The following is an 18,588-nucleotide window of genomic DNA, read 5'->3' on the forward strand; positions in this document are numbered from 1 at the left end:
GGGTGCACGGTGCTAGCGTTGTGTCTGCCGTTTGCCACCGGAGGCGTTAAGCAAGACGGCGTCGGCACATAATTTATACAATTTTTATGATTATTCATTATGAGTGCGGATACGTCCTCGGTGCACCATGGGTGCACCAGCTTAATTTGAGTGAAAAAAGTATGTCAAATCTAAATTATATATTTCTGGTGATTTAGGTTTGCTCTCATGAAAAAATTTAGTTTTAAAAAAACAGATCTGCATCTGCATCTACCTCATCATTCGATCATAAATATACATTTCTTCCGGACAAAATTCTAATACCCCATACAAGGGTATCAAAAATATAGCCTGTCTTTTTTACTCCTCCATTATTTAAGTTAAGACCACTGTTCTAACTGTTTTTGTTTTATGCTGTCATGTCTTGCACCGCATTTGTTTCATATTTTACGCATTTTTTCCTTGGCCAAGCGGAAATGCAACAAACCGTTTGCAGGCCACTCGCATTTGGTTTTTTCTCTCTTTTTCATTTTCTCAGCCGGAGCAGTAAGCAGACCCACAACCACCCACAGAGCGAGCACAGCAAACGTTGGTCATATATTTTTCAAGTAATTAGCATTAATTTTGCCAACTGATAATCCCCGTGGCTTATGGCTACCATTGCATTATGAGTCTCCGGTCTCCGTTTTGTTGATTCTCCTTCTGTTTGCAGTGCCCTTTCTGTTGCCATTTCCACGTGTTGGCCATGTGGGCGACGACAAACGGTGCCTGGACTGGCTGGCTATATTGGTGCTGGGCTTTATCGCTTGGCATTTGCAAGTTGTTGATTGCGTTATGGCTAAAGTTAATAAAGTCATTTGCATCTTGCATTAAGTGGCTCAGTTGCTTTCTCGTTAACTGTGTGGCAAATTGTGTGTTGCACGGTGGCAAGCCAAAGACTTGCCCCGACTGGAAATTAAAGTCTGAATAAGCCTTTATAATTAGCTTACGAACATGTGGCATGTGGCATGTGGCATGATTACAGCATGTGGGTCACACAGATAACTTGGCTAATGCACGCTCATATTTTGTGTGCAAATATTAATACCAAGGGAAAGCGAAAAAAATTAATTACTCAACTTGAACAGCAGAAAACACACACATATATATAAAAGAAAAAGGAAAAAATAAAAAGAACTTAATGCCATAAAGCGATTTTTGCCGAACCAGCAGTTGGCAACCCCAATTCGAAGATTTTCTCGGGAAAAATTAAATATACGTGTAACGGTGCACAGCAAAGGAGACTGTTCGAGTAAAACGTCAATCTAATTGAAATTCTAGACAAAATCTTCCGCAAATTACCTCCATTGACAAAAATCTCTAATCCCACGAAGCGAAACCTGACGACAAACTCGCAAACCACCCCAAAGCGTTCTGGAGGAGCGCATCCAGGCATCGACTCTTCCTCGATAAGTTATTGTTTGAAAATTGTCGTGGAGGGAAACATACTTGAAATGAAGCGCAAAGCTTGCAAAGCAAAGGCACGAGGAAAACGGAAGTGCAGCAGAAGCGTTGCTTGCACTCTACAAATATACATACTTATGTATACACATGTTTGTATGCGTCTTTGTGTGTGTGTGTGTGACAAGTGGGATGCAGGTGGGGATGCTGCTGACGACGTCTTCATATGGCAGGCAGGCAAGCCAAAAAAAAAATGGGTAAATACTTTGCGGTTGCCTTGCTGCTTCTGCTTCTACTTCTCCGTTTTCTTTTCTCCTTTTTCGTGTTTTTTTTTTCGTCTTTGTCGCCATTACGCTGAGTAGATTGGCCGCAGCCACGCCCCCTTGGGCAGCCCCTTGGGGCACTGACTGCATTTTTCATAGCTGCAACTCTGGCTGCTTTAGCGATTTAATTTAATCAACTGAAAGCGCATTTGCAGCTTTCCTAGCCACATATACACAAAGGCACTTGCACACAGATACACACACATTCATATTTATATACATATGTACATACAAATACACTCTCTCTCACACACACACACACACACACATACACACATGAGACCTGCATTTTTATTCTCTTTGCTTCTGCTGAGTCTCGAATGTCGTCGTTTTGGGGCAACACTGTCATTCAACCCAGTGCCACCCACTGCGGATTGTTGCAGCTTACCCGCCCCGTGCCACACGCCTCACGCTGCCACCATTTGCTTTAGCTGCTCATTTCCAGTGTCGCCTTCTTGGCTGCCTATTTAATATCTCTTCGTTTTGCTCTGCAAGACATTGGTTGTTTCGGTGTCACTTCTGATTTTAACATTACCTTTGCCTCTTATCTGCACAACTCACTGTAGAAGACTTAAGCTAAATTATGGAGAGTGTAGTTCAAAGTTGATTACAGCAAGTACTTACACATAAAGCAATTTTAATTATGGGATATTTCATAAGGGCATTAGCATACCAGAAGCAGCACTTCACAAAATGCTGTACATTAAATACAATTACACTTATATGAATAGAACTTGTCACATACAACAAGCTTTTTCAATAGGGACTTAAATCGATTCAAATTGTTGACCAATAAATATAATAAATATCCGTTGAATAATAAATAAATGTTGCATATTTTTTTAAGTATTGAGAATCTAATTCAATAACTACGTTTTTAAATCTCTTAATTTGCTACAATCCATTCGGTTATTTATGCTATGCACTGAGAATATTAATGTAGCTTTTATTTATATCTAGTTTAGACTTTTTGCAAGCTATTTTCATTAACTATAATATCAATAATATCGACTTATAAAAGGATTAATATTGGTTTGTCTTGTATGGTGTACATTTATATATATGAAATTGATTAAAGTACAGACGGAATGTTGTCAAGGCCAAACCTATTATTGACATTCCGCTTAGATTGGAAAATTGTATAGATCTAGAGCAAAATTCCCTTTGCCTACAGATAGGCACTCGCTTAAGCAAGAACTTAACAATCAGCTTACAAATCCCTCAACAAAAGTGGCACTCAAAGGCAACTCGGGATCTCCACAGAGTATGCCGGGAGCTTAATCAACGCTCAGCAGACGGCAACAGCAACAGAAGCGCAACAGCAGCGCAACAGCAGCGCAACAGCAGCGAGGCATGAATGTAAAATAGCGGGAGTTGAAACACACGATGCTCAGATTTACGCTTCACTTCGCTCTGCAAGGGGCAGGGGCAGCAGCAGGGATTGGAGCTCTCCCCTTTCGACCAAGCCAAGCATACCAACTCCTAGATGGCAGTTTTGAGAATGCTAGTAATGAGAAAAATCTAAAGGTAACACTTAAAAAAGCTCTCTTCACGCATGGGGACTAACTAAAAAGTGGGCTACAATTCTTCGCATAAAAGTTTGCCCACGGCTACCACCCAATGTTGGTGGTGGATGGTGGCATAATGAGGGTAGACCCAGAAACGGGTGTTCCAAACCATCTCTATTGTATCCCTCTGGGCTTATAATATATGTGTTGTGCTGTTGCTGTTGCTGCTGTTGCTGCTGTTGCTGTTGCTATTGCCATGACCGTTGATGTAGCTGATGTTGTTGCTTTAAATTCTCTCGTATATGGTATGTATAATTCTTATTTGTAACCGCGCGTGAAATTTACACGCATTTTGAAGTCTAATTTGACATTAATGCAATACCCTCAGGATAGTACGCATTACACTGCGGTTCCCAGAGTCTCTATGTGGGTATAAATATGTATATATATATGTGTGTGTGTGCGTGTGCTGTGTGTGTGTGTGTGTGTGTGTGTGTGTGTGTGTGTGTGTGTGTGTGCTAGCAAAGTGGTTGGTTAACTCGCAGGATTATTTTCTCTCAGGCGAATATGGCAGCATGTTTAAGTTTTCGTTACCCATAGTTTATATTTTACAGTAGCTATTATACTGTGTACCCTGTTTAAAAAGTTGTAATAAAACAGTTCTTGTACACACATTTAAAAATAATTGCTTTCTGCACTAGAGCAGCATTGCTTTCATTTTCTTAAGTTGAATTGCATTGGACTGAGTCCAAAAATAAAGAATAACTATCCTTTGTAGTAACAGTAATAAGTGTTTAAGTGATTTTTACCCAACTGAAACGGATTTCGAAATTTAATTTAGTAAAGGTCATCCGATATTATTTTAAGCTCATTGTTATGCAGGTCAGCAAAACAAACAAAGCCAACCACCAATTAAACTTGTTTCGTTTGCCTACACATTTCAAATTAACTTTTATGGCAAATCTATATTTTGTTGTTTTTTTTTTTGGGGAACCATTCAGCTGGCATAACTATAGTCAAATTTATTTAAAAACTTGAAACTTGACCAAGTTCTAGCCAATTTTGGCCCAATAAAAAAGCCAATGCAACAAACCCAACCGAAACGACAGGAGTTCAAGCAGTGAAGATGACTCTGGTCAAAGGCAAATACCGCTGATTGTGACAATCAGCGTGACAATAAAATTGGCGCACAGTTGCAGAGGATTGGGAACCGGAGCTCGGGATTTGAGCTGGAGATTGAGCTGGGGATATATGGGAGATAAACGCTGGCAACAGCTGCTAGCTTTAGCAATCAGCCAGCCAGCCAGCCAGGCAGGCAGGCAGGCAGTCAGCTTTAAACTTTGGCAATTTCCATGCCAACAAAATGCGATGAAAGAATTTTAAAATTCCGACATGTCAATGGCAAAGTGTGGGGGCGCTGAAGGGGGCGTGGCAGCCAAAATGACAGGCTTGTGACACGCACAGACCAACTGTCACACCCTCCCCTGCAAATGTGTGTGTGTGTGTGTGAATATGTGCGTATGTGATTGTGGCTAACCCTTGCAATGCGAATTTTATAAAATTGTCATGGCATACACAAAACCAAAAGCAAGCCAAAAGAAACACAAAACAAAGCAAAGCTAAAGGAAAGCAATGATGATGGCTTTCTTCTTGTCCCTTTTTATATTTTTGCTCTTCCAGTTGCCTGAAGGCATTGTTGCTATTCGTGCTGTTGTTGTTCTTGTTTTTGTTATTGCAGCTGTAACATTATCTAAGCTAACAAATTGTCAACACGTACAAATGCGTTCACTCAAACGTAAACGGGGTAATAACCATTTTTCGTAATAATTTTATGTCATAACAAATCTAGGTTATACTCGTACGTATAAGCGTTTTTCCTTCGCTGCTGCCTCACCTACCTAGACTTACCCCTCCCACCCGCTGACACTCCTACCTTCAGCTGGGCACCCAGCTGCGTTTCAAATAAAAAGGGGAAAACATGTCCAGAAACAGAGTGAGATATTTCGACTTATACAAGCAGAGTTGACTCGATCATTTCTAAGGATACTGGGTATCTGCAATGTTCTATCACAACTTTCAGTATAATATCAGTGGCGTTATAGAGAATTACCAGCTTGTAAAAATATGAAATTCAGCTGGAAAATGCATCTAATTACTCTAACAAGTTCCGCGTTCCGTAGCATTTGCATTTTTCTATTTTGTTGCAAGCCACGTGTTATTTTCATTGGCTAAATTTGCTGGCTTCCTGCAGGCTGCTGCTGCTGCTGTTGATATTGTCACTTCTTTTCTTTATATAATACCCTGTACGGCTTGAGTGGGGAATATTGTAATTTATGTTAATCTTAAATTCAGATAAAAATAATTAATACAATTTTATTTATAATTACTGGAACCATATACAATAAAATACATATGCACACAATGTTCACAAATAGTTGCAGGGTATCTGCAAATTGTGCACTCTCCACTCAAGCATTCTTATATATTATAATTTTTTTCGTTTGCACAAAAGGCGAAAAATACAATAGCAACACTTCATCGCCAAAAGAGCCAGGCTGCTGCCAGCCAGCTAGCCAGCCAGCCAGCTAGTCCAAGTATTGAAGCAAAAGTCCTGTCTTGTTGCTTCAGCCTTGCCGTATTCCCGTCCCCACCCGTCAGAGTCCTGCAACGCATAACGCGCCGTTCAACTTAAGAAATAAACTAAACTTGTCACGTAAGCAAAGTTTATGACCAAAAAGCAAAAAGAGACGCAACGACCGACCAGAGATGCCAACGATTTCGCCAGCAGTTGCACAGCAGTGGGAACATCTCGTTGGACACGCGCCATGCCACCAAATCATCTGCAGAGCCAGCCCATCCCCCTTCCCCCACCCAGCTGTCCCCGTAGCTGTTCCCTGTTGCCAGCCGTAACATTGAAGCAATTGCACGCTTTGACTGCGTTTAACTTTTAGCTGGCTGGATGACTGCAGTCGGGGTGGCAGGCAGGCATCAGCAGTGATGGGGCGTGGCAATGCCACTGATTGACCAAATGATAGACAGGCAACACAGTCGACGCTGTTGCAGCTGCAAAGTTTCAGAGTACATAGTGCTCACATCTTGCAGTTTCTTCAATTTTATTGCAACTTTCTTTTGCCCATTTAGCACGTCTGTGCATTTTTTGATTCATCCTCCTCATTTTCAACAGCCTGACAGCCTGTTAAAAATGCATGCAGTTTGTAAACTTCAATATTGCTGAGCAATTCACCAGAAATTGGGTCAATATGTTGCGCCAATTATTGTCGGACTCGCTGCAATTAGCGGACAATCCAAGAGCATTATCTGCGAACATTTCATTATTTCGCAATTGAAAACTGCTGTGAAATAATCCGATTAAATGAGATTAGGCTAGTGCGAGCTCTCTATTTTATATATATTCTAGGAATAATATTGTCTCTTGCAATCTTGATTTTATATCGCCTTAAACTCTTTCACTAACTAACTAAAAAAAATAAGCTATATGATATCCCATAGCCAGCGATTAGGAATATTTCACAACACTTTCTCTCGTTAGCATCGAGGACAATTCACTTGGGACTTGGGCCTGCTACCAGTGGCCCCTCGTCTCATTAGTGCTCGCGAATTTGTCAATGCAAATTCCGAAAGCGACGCCTAATTGGATTTTTGATAAGTGCCATGTCAGGACAGGTTCGACAGGGGTCACACAACAAGGCGACAAGTTTGCCAAGTTGTGAATTCATAAATGCAAATTTCAAACATTGCAAATTAATTGCGAAATCATCGCAAAATTTGTGCTAAAGCATGCAGTTAACCAAAGTAGTTGTACTAATTAAACGCTAATTCAATTACGACTGATTGGCAGGCTGTTCAGTTGGACGTTGAGTTCCCCATTGGGAGGATCACTCCCAAGTGTATGGTTGGTTGTGCCACATATATGTGTATATTTGTCTTTCACACGTGTCAAAGAGAGATTCGCTGGTAGGCCATTAGTTGACGGCAAACAGCCCCAGAGATTTTGGGTCCTTCAATGGTTTTTAATTGAAACTCGCGTTGTCAAAGGTTAACAGCACAAATTGAAATAAATAATTGAGTAGAGCATTTATGCAACGTGCTTCCTTTTGTCTGTCATGTTGCCTTGATGATTTCCAAAATTTTGCAGTACTCAAATTGTGCAATCTTTCCAGTTACTAAAGAAATATTTACTCACCAGCACACGTCACTGTTTGACTTGGTAACACAATGCGGCAAGCTAAGTTGCAAGGGTGATGCATAAGGGCAGCTGGAAAAAATAAATATTTTCTCCTGATTATATTTGCCCAGCGTTATACATATTAGCTTAACAATCAGCCACGTGTGTTTGCCCGCACGCAGCTGTTCTTGGATTGGGTAAAAGTATTGACAATCGAGAAATCAGGTTCAGATCTATCATTCCATAATTTTTATTTAGAATTTGTTTTTTATGGCTATTCGTGGCCAAAATATATATCTAAATCATTCATTAGAATCGGTATCATTAAGATTATTGTCCTCTGGTACAAATATCGATACTTTCCCCTCGGCGTACGCTGGAGTGTGCTTGAACTCATAGTTCTCGTCGATGCCCACAAAATAGGTCGGTAGCTCGCCACGACCCTTGACAAAGGTCATGCCACGGTAGTCACATTGTATTCCGTATTTGTCCAGTATTAAGGCACTCTCCTTGGTTAGATGTATCTTGCCGGCAGTTCCTGTATAATTCATGCGTGATGCCATATTCACAGGGTTTCCCCAGATATCATAGTGCACCTGGGAGGCACCGACAACGCCGGCCATTACCTCGCCACTGGATATGCCAATGGTCAGTTCACCAACAGACAATTGACGATCGGTGGGAAATCTGTCATAGACATTGTTGCACACCCACACAGTTCGCATTAGATCCAATGCAAAAGCAGTTAGTACAAAGACCACTTCTTCATTCTGCACACTTATGTCGTCATTCGACTTGTTTTCTTTAGCGAAATGAGTAAGGCGTCGGTTACGATAAGCTACAATAATTGAATAATTGGCATATACTTCGATGTTATTATCTAAGATAATCACTTACCATTATAAGAATATTCATATGAGCTTTTCCGCTCGTACAGAGAACTGGAGAATCGTGGGTCCAGTCCACAGGCTGCCATATAAGTACTGCCCACAATTTTGATCTTATCCACTGAGAAGCCTTTCCTATAATGGGACAACTACAGCAAAAGTGAAGCTTAAACTCATTACAAATGTACGGCATACAAATAAATATATAAATTGATCTTACGACTTGATCAAATTCGCAAATGATCTCGTTGAGAATACGCAAATTGGGCAAATCCATTTGAATCTTTTGAAGGGAGGCGAACATAACGGATACCATTTTGTAGTCTTCATGGTAAAGCTCGTTTTTGGCCAGCGATGTCAGATAGACATTGACTGTAAACAATAATTAAATTACAATTGGAATTTGAGAAAATTAGATAACTCAACACAATCATACCGACATGGGATGGCAATATGTTTTTCAGTAAAATAGTTATCGATTTATTGGTGATATTCGCAGCCTGCTGTTTTCTTATCAGCTCCATTTTCCAGCTGTGATGATGCAGTGCCAACATATATTTTGATGGTGGCCATTGAAGTTACTCAGCTACTCACTTAAAGTTGACCCTGTTGTTAAACTCCGCCTGTCGCTGCATAAAATATAGGCTTATCAATGTAATTACAAGAATCAAGCTGTGCGCATATTCTGATTGAAAGTATGGATTCGTTGTGCTGCTATGATGAATAATGTATTCAAATTGAAAAAGCATAAGAAGCAAATACGTTGCCACTTCCAGTGTGCTAACTATGATCTTTACCATCCAGGGTATACGTGCGAATAGCATACTAATGCCCAATATTAAGCATACCATGTCTGTGAGTACCCAGGGCTGAAAGCAGAGATATGGATCTGATTCATAATGATACAGCTTGCTCTCAATATGCGCCAACTCGAACATCTTAATATCACAGTCCATCTAGGCAATGATATTTGAAATACACACGTCTTCTTAATTAATACTCTTACCAGCACCAGAGCTATAACACAGTAGTATGATATTATAGTGAGCATGTACATAACCATTCGTATAATGAGATTCCGTTCAATGAAGTCCGCAATGCGAAATATCAAACAACTAAAGCTGGAAAACTTGTGAGTAGGCACTTTTTTGTATCGCCAATGGCAGACTTTCTTGTACCAAGTTATGAAGAGCTGCAGGGTCATCATTATTATAAAACTGGCGACAACAAAATAGTGATTGGATTCACGGCCACTATTTGATATCATCTGTATGTAGATTAAACTGATGCCAACACACCATGATAGCAGTACGCTGTACCTTAACAAATAATCTGGCTGTCGCATATATTTATACTCGAGACGAGGATCGAAAAAGTGCAGTAAGAAAAATCCGAACAATGGGCGATCATACTTTGTTTGTTTCTTTTTGAAAAATCCAAGAAGATTCTTAATGCTGTGGATGAGAACACGTTAAGTCAACATACGATAAGCCAATTTATATTGGGACACACTGAAAAGCACCAGTTGGCAGATTCGCAAGCTCCTTACGCAGCTCTAGGACAATTCCATTGTGCGAATCATTAAGGGAGTTTCTATCGAAGCTAATGGACTCCTTACTTGAGAATTCATAGTCAACTATGTAAATATCGATGCCAGCAATGAGATACGTTCGAATTCTGTTACTTTGCAAATAGGGATTATCGCGGGCCTCCTGGGTGCCGGGTAGAATCTCGTACGAGTGGTCGATCATCATGTCAAGTGTCCTTTGACTGATATGAATATGTCCGGGCAAGCCTGTCGATTCCAATAGATTCGCAATATCCACATCATTTCCTATCATACAAATCACAGGTATAAGTTCAAGTTAAAATTAATGCCATATGGACAGTACCCCAAATGTCAAACTGCAACTTTGCTATGCCTATAGCGCCGGCCAGTATTGAGCCAGAGTGTACACCAATACGCATATCAATGTTCAGATTTCTGTGCTGTCTGAAAGTAGCAGATAGGAGTAAGAAAACGGACTCTTTAGAGTTGTGTCAAGTACTAACTGAACTTCCCGAATGTTTGCAATCATACAATGTCCCAGTTCGACACAACACTTGGCATGATCCGGATTAGGTCGTGTCAGACCTGCCACACAATAGTAGCAGTCACCTAAGAATTTGATGCGTTGCACATTGAAGTGTCCGGCTGCAACATCAAATCTGCCATATAAATCATGCAGCAGAGTGACAAGTTCATTTACTGTCAGAGTTGTGGTTAGATGGGTGTAGTTGACAACATCTGCGTACAGGATAGTGACATCGGTATGACTTTCAATAGCCATAATATGCTGGCTCATGTTCTGGATAGATTTTCGATTTCGTTTGCCCGCCAAGGCAATGCGATTGCGAATGTCCGCTTGGAAGGGTCGTGCTATTTGAGGTGGAAGAATGCTGTCCAGCAGGAGTTTCTCCCGCTTACGTGCACTGCGTAGCGAAACATCCTCCATCACATACTGATAACGATCGAGGAACGAAGAGCGCAAAACGATATCGCTTATCCCGCGATAAAAAATGCCCATAATATTGAGGCACAAATGATGAAGCATATTCGTAGCATCGAAGAACTCCACGATGGGATACCTGGTAGATGTGTAACAAAACCTATAAATGGTGTAGATTATAGATACCGAACATCCAAGTATAATCGGCCATTTGAGAAAGGGAACGGGGAGAAATAAATATATCATTAGAAGAACGTATGTATCGTAGAACGTGCCGATATTCCAGTCGTTAAAATAATAATGATACAAGTGAAGTATTAGATCTGCGGCAGTATTCAGTCAATTAATCGATTTTAGTTTAATATCTAGTTGGATACGAACCCACTACAACCATCAGAAAAACGACAGCCAGTGATGTGACAAGCATTATCCAACTATGTGCCTCCACAAACTTATCGTTAAAGTTGGTACTCAGCACCAGAATCGTGAGTGTTGCATTGACCAGATACAAGAAAACATCGAAATAAATTATTTCACAATACTGTAAATGCAAACAAAATAATGACCAGTTAGTTTACCACACCGATATCGTATAAATGCCCACGTCACATGTCCATAACAGCAGGATACAGTGAAGCGCAGTCAAAGCAGTGTGCAGGAAGATAAACACACCGGTCGAGCTGCAGCGCAGCCGTCTCTCGTACGAACCATATTCTTGTTCCACACCCAACTGAAGGCATTTTTTCTAATAGATGTGTGATGTGGTGCAGTGGAAATTAGTCATTAGGATGGTCTTGGAGTGCAGCCTTACCTTTAGGTAGCCTCGCTCCCAGGCGATCTCTTTGCTAAAATCGAATATGCAAACCATTTCACTATAACTAAAAATGTATAAGTGTGCTCTATACAATCAAGGAGTGTGTGATATGAAAAATAGTTTATTATTACTCAAAACATTTTGTTGTTTACATTTCGGCATAAGCTAATATATGTAGATATTTATTGTATTGTTGTTGTTGGTGGTTGGTGAAGTTCAACTCGTGTTTAATTGCTCTTCAAGCGCCCGTCTTCCACCGCTGGCTGTAAACGAATGTATCGATGCTGCTGAGATATCGATATTCTAGTGATACTACTACTGACCCGATTATCGGCGCATCTCTTACAAGACATCACACCTGCAAATATAGCTGACGATACGGAAAGAGTTCATAAAAAGAAGAATATTCAATGATTTGCCAAGACAAAATGTATCTGTAATTTGCTTAAGCTACAGTTATCATCCTGACCTGCAATTACAGAAACATTTGTCGCGAGGTTTACGAAAATTGTATCCAGCCTTAAGGCAGAATGTCGAACTGGGAGTCTGGATGAATGGCGAGATATACATTGTGTATAATTAAAATCTAATTTGTGCTAATTTAACGCGTTTGTCTCGCATTACACAACGAGCACAACGCCCATCACTCCTGCCACGCCCACAGACCAACAAGACTGATATTGTCGTCCTAGGCGAACCTTTTTTGTTGCAAGCCAGCAAGGTATATATGTATGTATATGTATAAATATATATATATGTCTGTATGCATATACTAATTAAGACGCAGCAGAAGTATAGATTGAGGGAGAATAGGCCACCTCGTGACTATGAAAACTAATTGAAACGCTTAGGCGAAAGTTGGGAGCGACAAGCACTTAATGCATTTAATATAAGTCGAAGTGTTGCCTTACCGTTGAGTGTGGCGGAAGCCAAGAAAGAACGACGGCGGAGAGAAGCAATTTAAATCTCACTAATTACTTGGGCGACAAATTACGCAGCAAGACAGCAGCTAGGAGCGTACACACACACACATTAACACTCTCACGCACATACATTCATACTCAAGGAGAGCTGGGGCACTTATACAGATTTTTGCACTTAAAAACAATGAACAGGTGTCGGACTCAGCCACTCGTCGTCACCCATCCGACTAGCGTTCATCCAGCGCATCTCAGAGTTGTTAGAGTCGTCCTCTATTTTGAAAAATTAAGTGTCATTTGGTTGTCTCATGGGTTCATTGTTTTCAACGTGTCCACCCTCCATCCCTCCACCTTTCCCCCCACCCACCAACATGCCTAGACGCTACCTAGACATCTTCTAGGCAGCTGTGCTTATTTTGTTGTTGTTATTTTTCCTTCGCGCCTGGGGCTGAGCTCATCGGCTTGCTACTGCCGTGGATGCCGCATGTTTAATTCAACTTCTGGCCCAGTTTTACCACCTGCCACCCCTGCCACTCGCCACTGCAATCGACAATGAGATAGTTAAGCGTAATTACCAAGGTGGCAATTGAACGAGATAGCGGCATTGAGTGGGTAGATGAATCTCTGGATCTCAGACATTAATTATTATTTGTACGTTTATTTATTATCCATAGGAAAGGTGTACAAATTGGGCAGTGATAATCAGAGCTAAATTCTAAATGCCTAAACTGACATAATGTAATAAATATATAACATATAAATACGATTGAAACACTAAATATAAACAATAACAGAATTTAAGTAAAGCTTAAGTGCAGCAATGAATAAGACAAAATTGTATGTACATGAAAAGGATTTTTATCTCCATATTTAATTTCATAAAATCCGTATTATATATTTATTAAATATGAAAATTCTGGTTGCTAAAAACCATTTTAGCAAATTATAATTAAAATGTCATTAGAGTTGCGGGAGACAGTTAATTGCAGCTGGCCAAAATTAATTGCTGCTCCATATTCAGAACAGTATTTATTAAATAATACCAAGCATTCATAACATATATTCATAAATACAATTATAAAAATATGGAAAAATTAAATTTTCACTGTGCTCAAATCAGTATTCGTCTATACTGCTTCGTATGAATTATTGATTAGTGAAAATGACACACGAAAGTCATTTTCGTAGAAGAAACATTGCAATTCACTTTCGCAATTGCTGTGCGAATTGTTTTCAATGTCGATGAAGACTTCATTTACTTACTTATTTATGCAACTAGATTTTCTAGTTGACTTCTATAAAATGAGGCATTTACGTATGTTCTAATTGCATGGATAAGCCTTTACAATTCTGTTACTTACAATAAATATTCATTATTTAAAGAGTTCTCTTCAAAAACTCGCAATTGACTTGAAAACCAAGTTGCGATTCTCCATTCACTTATGTTATTGTACCAATTATTGTTTTTACTGCATAAAAAATAATAAAGGACAAGCCTCTGAGTAACTGCCGAAATGAATTAAAAACATGCGCCATCTGCAATGTGTTACGAGGCGCAATACAATTGCAGTTTCTTGCAATATTTTTTCGTATTTTACCCACTTGGCTTAAGCCAAGGCAACCAAAGTGTTCCACAAGAGAGTTTGCTCGACGACGAAATACTCGAACAAAATGTAAATGGGTCTAATATAACCAAAGACTCAAAGACAATAGAATTTTATTTGAAAATGATCTCTTTATAATAACCCATATGTATTTGTTTGCAGCCAAAAAATATCACATTCTTGATGGATCTTTTAAGTGGCTGATGTACTTATAAATGTGGTAATGTTTGTTCTGTTCAGGAAATGTATTACAAATGCTATGACGAAATATCCATACCCTCTGTGTGAGCGTATAAATAACAGCAATAATCTTGGATTACGTGCGGAAATTACTTAAAAAGATTTTCAATTGTTCTCTGGCAGAGCGTAGTCATACATTTGAGTGTGTGTGAAAGAAAGAGGAGCTCGTTTAATTGTTTTTCATTGGTTGGCAAACGGGTAACGGCTGCTGTTTATTTTCTGCAGCAAAAGTTGCCCGGCTCCAAGCTGCAAGCTGCTGGCCATGTGGCAGTTGCCATGGTCTGATACCGAGCAAGTGCCAAGCACGCAGCTCCACAGTTAAAATAATGAACTTTTGTAGTGACAACTACAAATTTATGGCCAACTCCAGCTGGCCGGTCAGAGTCCGTGAATCATGCTTTGTTTTATTGCGCTTGCAGATCATGAGTATATAAGTAAACATTATAACGGATCAGATTATTCGAGGTAAACATGTTTATCTTTCAAAATAAAGCTTTCTTTAACTAAGGTCGGAACTTAGGAACATAGATATAAATACAATAAATTTGATTAATACAAAAGATAATGTTGGTTAATGATAATTTCAATAAGTATGTCTGAAGGGTTATTTAATATAAAGTTTCGTTTTGTATAACATTTTCCACGTTAAGAGTTTTTGTGGCAAATTAATGTTCACTGCATAGATTTATTTGTATTCAGTATATTTTCATAAAATCTGCAGTTGCTGTTTCAAATATATCAAATATGCAGATATCTTTCTCACTCGCACGCACTTAATGCATTGCTAACTCTGTTTATAAACTGTTTTAATTATGCAATAAAATCCACGAAAATTACAAAATAAATCCATGGAAAAAATACTTAATAAAATGGTGGAGCAAACTGTGCACAACATGATGAATTGAAATAAAATACGAAGAAAAAAAAAACGCCAACATCAACAGAATTTGCTGCTTAGCGGGCGAGTTTGAAGAACGCCAACTCATTTTAGCCAAGTTAAGCTGTATTCATTATATCTAAACTATGTTTTTTATTTGCGCAACTTGTTGTTGTTCCTGTTGTTCTGCAAACTGGGCGGAAATGTTAATATTGCAAATGTTCTTGTTGTTGGAGGAGGGATTACTGTAGCTTTTCCTGCTGTTCATGTTGTTGTTGTTGGCTCGCAGTTTGGTATTATAGAACATTTATTGATGCTTGGACAGGCACAATAACAACGAGCAGCAGCAGCAACAGCAGCGTCGTGATGGGCGATACACATAGCTGGGATTTACATGGGGATTAATAAGCAATGACGACGACGACGACGCTGCATTTTATAATAAAATAGGAGACCTAGCAAGAGGGAGCAACCCAAATGTCAAACCTCAGCCAGACGCTTGAGTTGAGGATGCTGACGACCACTTGCAACTTTATTAACTACGCTTATACCTTTTTAATGCCACTGGGCTGACGGGGCAGACTGCCTGGTTGGCTGGTTGGTCGGATGGTTGGTACGGGAGCTCTGCTTTGAGCCTGCCAACTGCAGTTCACTGCGTTGGCTTATTAGTTTTCTTTTTTTTTTTTGTTTACTCTGATACAGCAGGTAGAGGAGTATATTGGTTTTGTTCTTGCCGTCTGTCCGTCCTTATGAACGCCCCTCTTTTCGGGTCACGTCAGACAAATTGTTAAAATAGGGTGCCATGCTGAGAAATCGATGCAATCATATATCTTCCAAAATATGTCAGCTAGTGTCAATAAACGTGAAAGGTAGATTTGAGCTCCTTTAAAGATTGGCACATATATTTCTGCAATGGGGTCACTTTTGCCAAAGTTGTGGCTGTGCAAAGTTTTGACCCATCCCTAAAACAAATTTACGACGTTATAATTTGAGCATGAATGTCGAGCTGCAACAGCGATTTTTACTTCGAATGCAGTATTTATGTAGAAGTCAAACCCTGATCAAAAATCGCCTTGTTTTTAAAAATCGGGTTCTTAAGAAACTTATGGCAGTGGAAACATTCGACCTACCAGTTTGACTATTTGAGTGTACAATTTTAACTTGTATTTCAAGCGATAATCGTGTTCCAACTATGAATGTAGTACTTATGGGGAAGTGATTTCCGAGCTAGAGTAGCGGACCATTTTTGAATGTAGTATTAATCTGTGGGTTAAGTCTGCCCTCACAAATCGGAGAAAGCAAATTTAAGATATCCATTTCGTGATTTTTCAATGGTCGAGACACGCACACTCACAGCAGACCCGTATCAACTAAGCATCAGGGTATTCTGCAGTCGTCTACGTCCGACTGTAACGCTCTGACTTGTTTCTTTTTTCATATTCTTTCCGTTTCTCGTTGCATTTAAGTCGCCTTGAAATGCAGTCAACGTTCGACTGCACCTCTCGAGCAGCGACGACTCTGAAGTTGTCCCTATACTTGCTGAACCCACAGCGCCCCCACTCCGCTCACAACCACCGCAGAATTTGTCAGTGGCAGTTTCTGTATGTTTTTGCCTTTAATTTCAGTTGCCGTCGTCGTTTATTATTATTATGTATTTTTCGGTTTCAGTGCCGGGTAGCTCTCTCGATTTATACGGTCGGCGAGTGCTTGCCGCGCTTTATTTAACTTTGGGCAGTTTGATGGCAGGAAATAGAATTTTAATGGATTTTGTAATATCCTCGACTACGGCAATGTCGAAAACGATGGCAACAGCAACAGCAACAGCTACGGCAATGGCAATGGCAGTGGCAAAAACTTCTGCGTTTCTTTGCAAAGCTTTCATTTTCTTATTTCTTCCTCTCTTTTTTGTTGAGTATTTTGTTTTTTTTTTTATATCATTTGCGTTGAAAGTTGCGAGCTTTGTGCTATTGACATTTTTTGGCTGAGGTTTTCCACAAAGTGGGTGAATTAATTAAGTTGCCTTTTCGAAATGTGGTCGGGGTGTACTAATTTGCATTTAGTATTTGCATGTGCTTGACAGGCTAAGTAAACTACAAATAAGTAGTTGGCGAGCTCTCGACGATCAGTTAACTTTTCAGCATTCCTGCGGGTATTTTTTCATTGCATTTAAAATCAAAAAATATTATTTTTATGTTGCTTAAAATATTCCAATGTGTAGCAGGCCGCTAGTGACGTAACACTTACACATACTCTAAGATAACATCTGTAAAATATCGATATCCATCGATATAATTGGTGTGGTCACCAGCTCAAAGAGGAAAAATCGTTATGAATTTAGTAAAGTGAGCAGACGTGTTTAGAAAAGAGGTTTTATTTGGTTTTGACTGCGATATAATATAATATAATACAATGCAAAAAATACAATTCATGTGTGACCAGAGCTTCGATATTAATCGATATAGCGATACTTAAGTATTAATGGTTGCAGTGATATGCAAACAGGATCTAAAATAATAATTAAGTTGTATAAGAGCGTAATTCAATCTATACCAGTCTATTTAATTTTGAAATCAGTTTGAATTCCAATTTGGATCTTCGATTTTTATCGAAGTGAAAACAAGAAGTGGAGTGTCGCTAATATCAGTATATTCTATGTCTGGCAATAATACGAATTTTTCTAACCACATCTGAGTTTGGAACGTTGTCTTAAATTGTCCAGACAATTTCTATTAGCAGACAAGTTGACTCTGACCAGCTCCATCAGCAGTTGAATAAGCACAATATTTCAACTATTGCTGAGTTGAAGCTGTTGCCATCTGGATGGATACTTGTTCCATAGGAGGAAACTGTTGACAGGCGATGTCAGCGACGATGGCCCGACTGAGGCGCTTGTCAATGAACAGTTAATATTTTTGTGATGACGCGCAATATGTCAATGACAGGCAGCTGAGGGAGGGAGGGGCGTCGAGTCGAATGGCCAACACTTGGAATAGAACACAATTTACTCAAAGTTTATAAATTACACGGTTCATTCATGTCAAAGGTTGAAGCTTCGCACTCGCTCCTTTTTGGGTGACACGGCAGATATTTCGTGTATGTGTGGGTGTGTGTGTGTCTCTGTGTGTATTTGTGTGCTTTGCCCACTAATCGTCTCAATTAGGTATGGATTTTTGTGCAGTTTTCTTTTTTATATTCTTGAAAATTTATCAATAAATGCTTTGCGGGCGACGAGAATTCAGATGGGGTCGCTTATAAATTGCCAAAGACCCGCAGCAATTTTCCGGTTTCAATGTCGCCATTGACATTGTCATCGTCTCCACA

The 18,588-nt window shown here is 39.6% G+C and overlaps 2 protein-coding genes across 5 annotated transcripts in view; one reads left to right on the forward strand and one right to left on the reverse strand.

Annotated features, from left to right (window-relative positions):
- The window catches only part of LOC122322572 (probable serine/threonine-protein kinase dyrk1), a 113,252-nt gene that overhangs the window by 76,320 nt on the left and 18,344 nt on the right, over positions 1-18,588 (forward strand). The gene's annotated exons all lie outside the window — the stretch shown is intronic.
- Positions 7,716-11,697, reverse strand: LOC6558974 (adenylyl cyclase X E). Of its 4 annotated transcripts, none has more exons than XM_032742578.1 (13): positions 11,624-11,697; positions 11,417-11,557; positions 11,194-11,353; positions 10,376-11,135; positions 10,216-10,316; positions 9,836-10,157; positions 9,330-9,777; positions 9,172-9,279; positions 8,918-8,952; positions 8,760-8,854; positions 8,544-8,695; positions 8,334-8,472; positions 7,716-8,274 (listed from the first exon to the last, which is right to left on the reverse strand). In XM_032742578.1, the coding sequence occupies exons 1-13, from the start codon at positions 11,678-11,680 to the stop codon at positions 7,739-7,741; spliced, it is 3,054 nt and encodes a 1,017-aa protein (XP_032598469.1). In that variant the 5' UTR covers positions 11,681-11,697; the 3' UTR covers positions 7,716-7,738. The 4 variants fall into 4 exon arrangements, with proteins under 4 accessions (XP_032598469.1, XP_032598464.1, XP_001984836.1 ...); XM_032742573.1 differs by having other exon boundaries at positions 9,121-9,279; XM_001984800.2 differs by having other exon boundaries at positions 8,918-9,279.

This window comes from Drosophila grimshawi, unplaced genomic scaffold (assembly GCF_018153295.1).
Source record: "Drosophila grimshawi isolate 15287-2541.00 unplaced genomic scaffold, ASM1815329v1 contig_44, whole genome shotgun sequence".
In the NCBI taxonomy this organism is placed as follows: Eukaryota; Metazoa; Arthropoda; class Insecta; order Diptera; family Drosophilidae; genus Drosophila; species Drosophila grimshawi.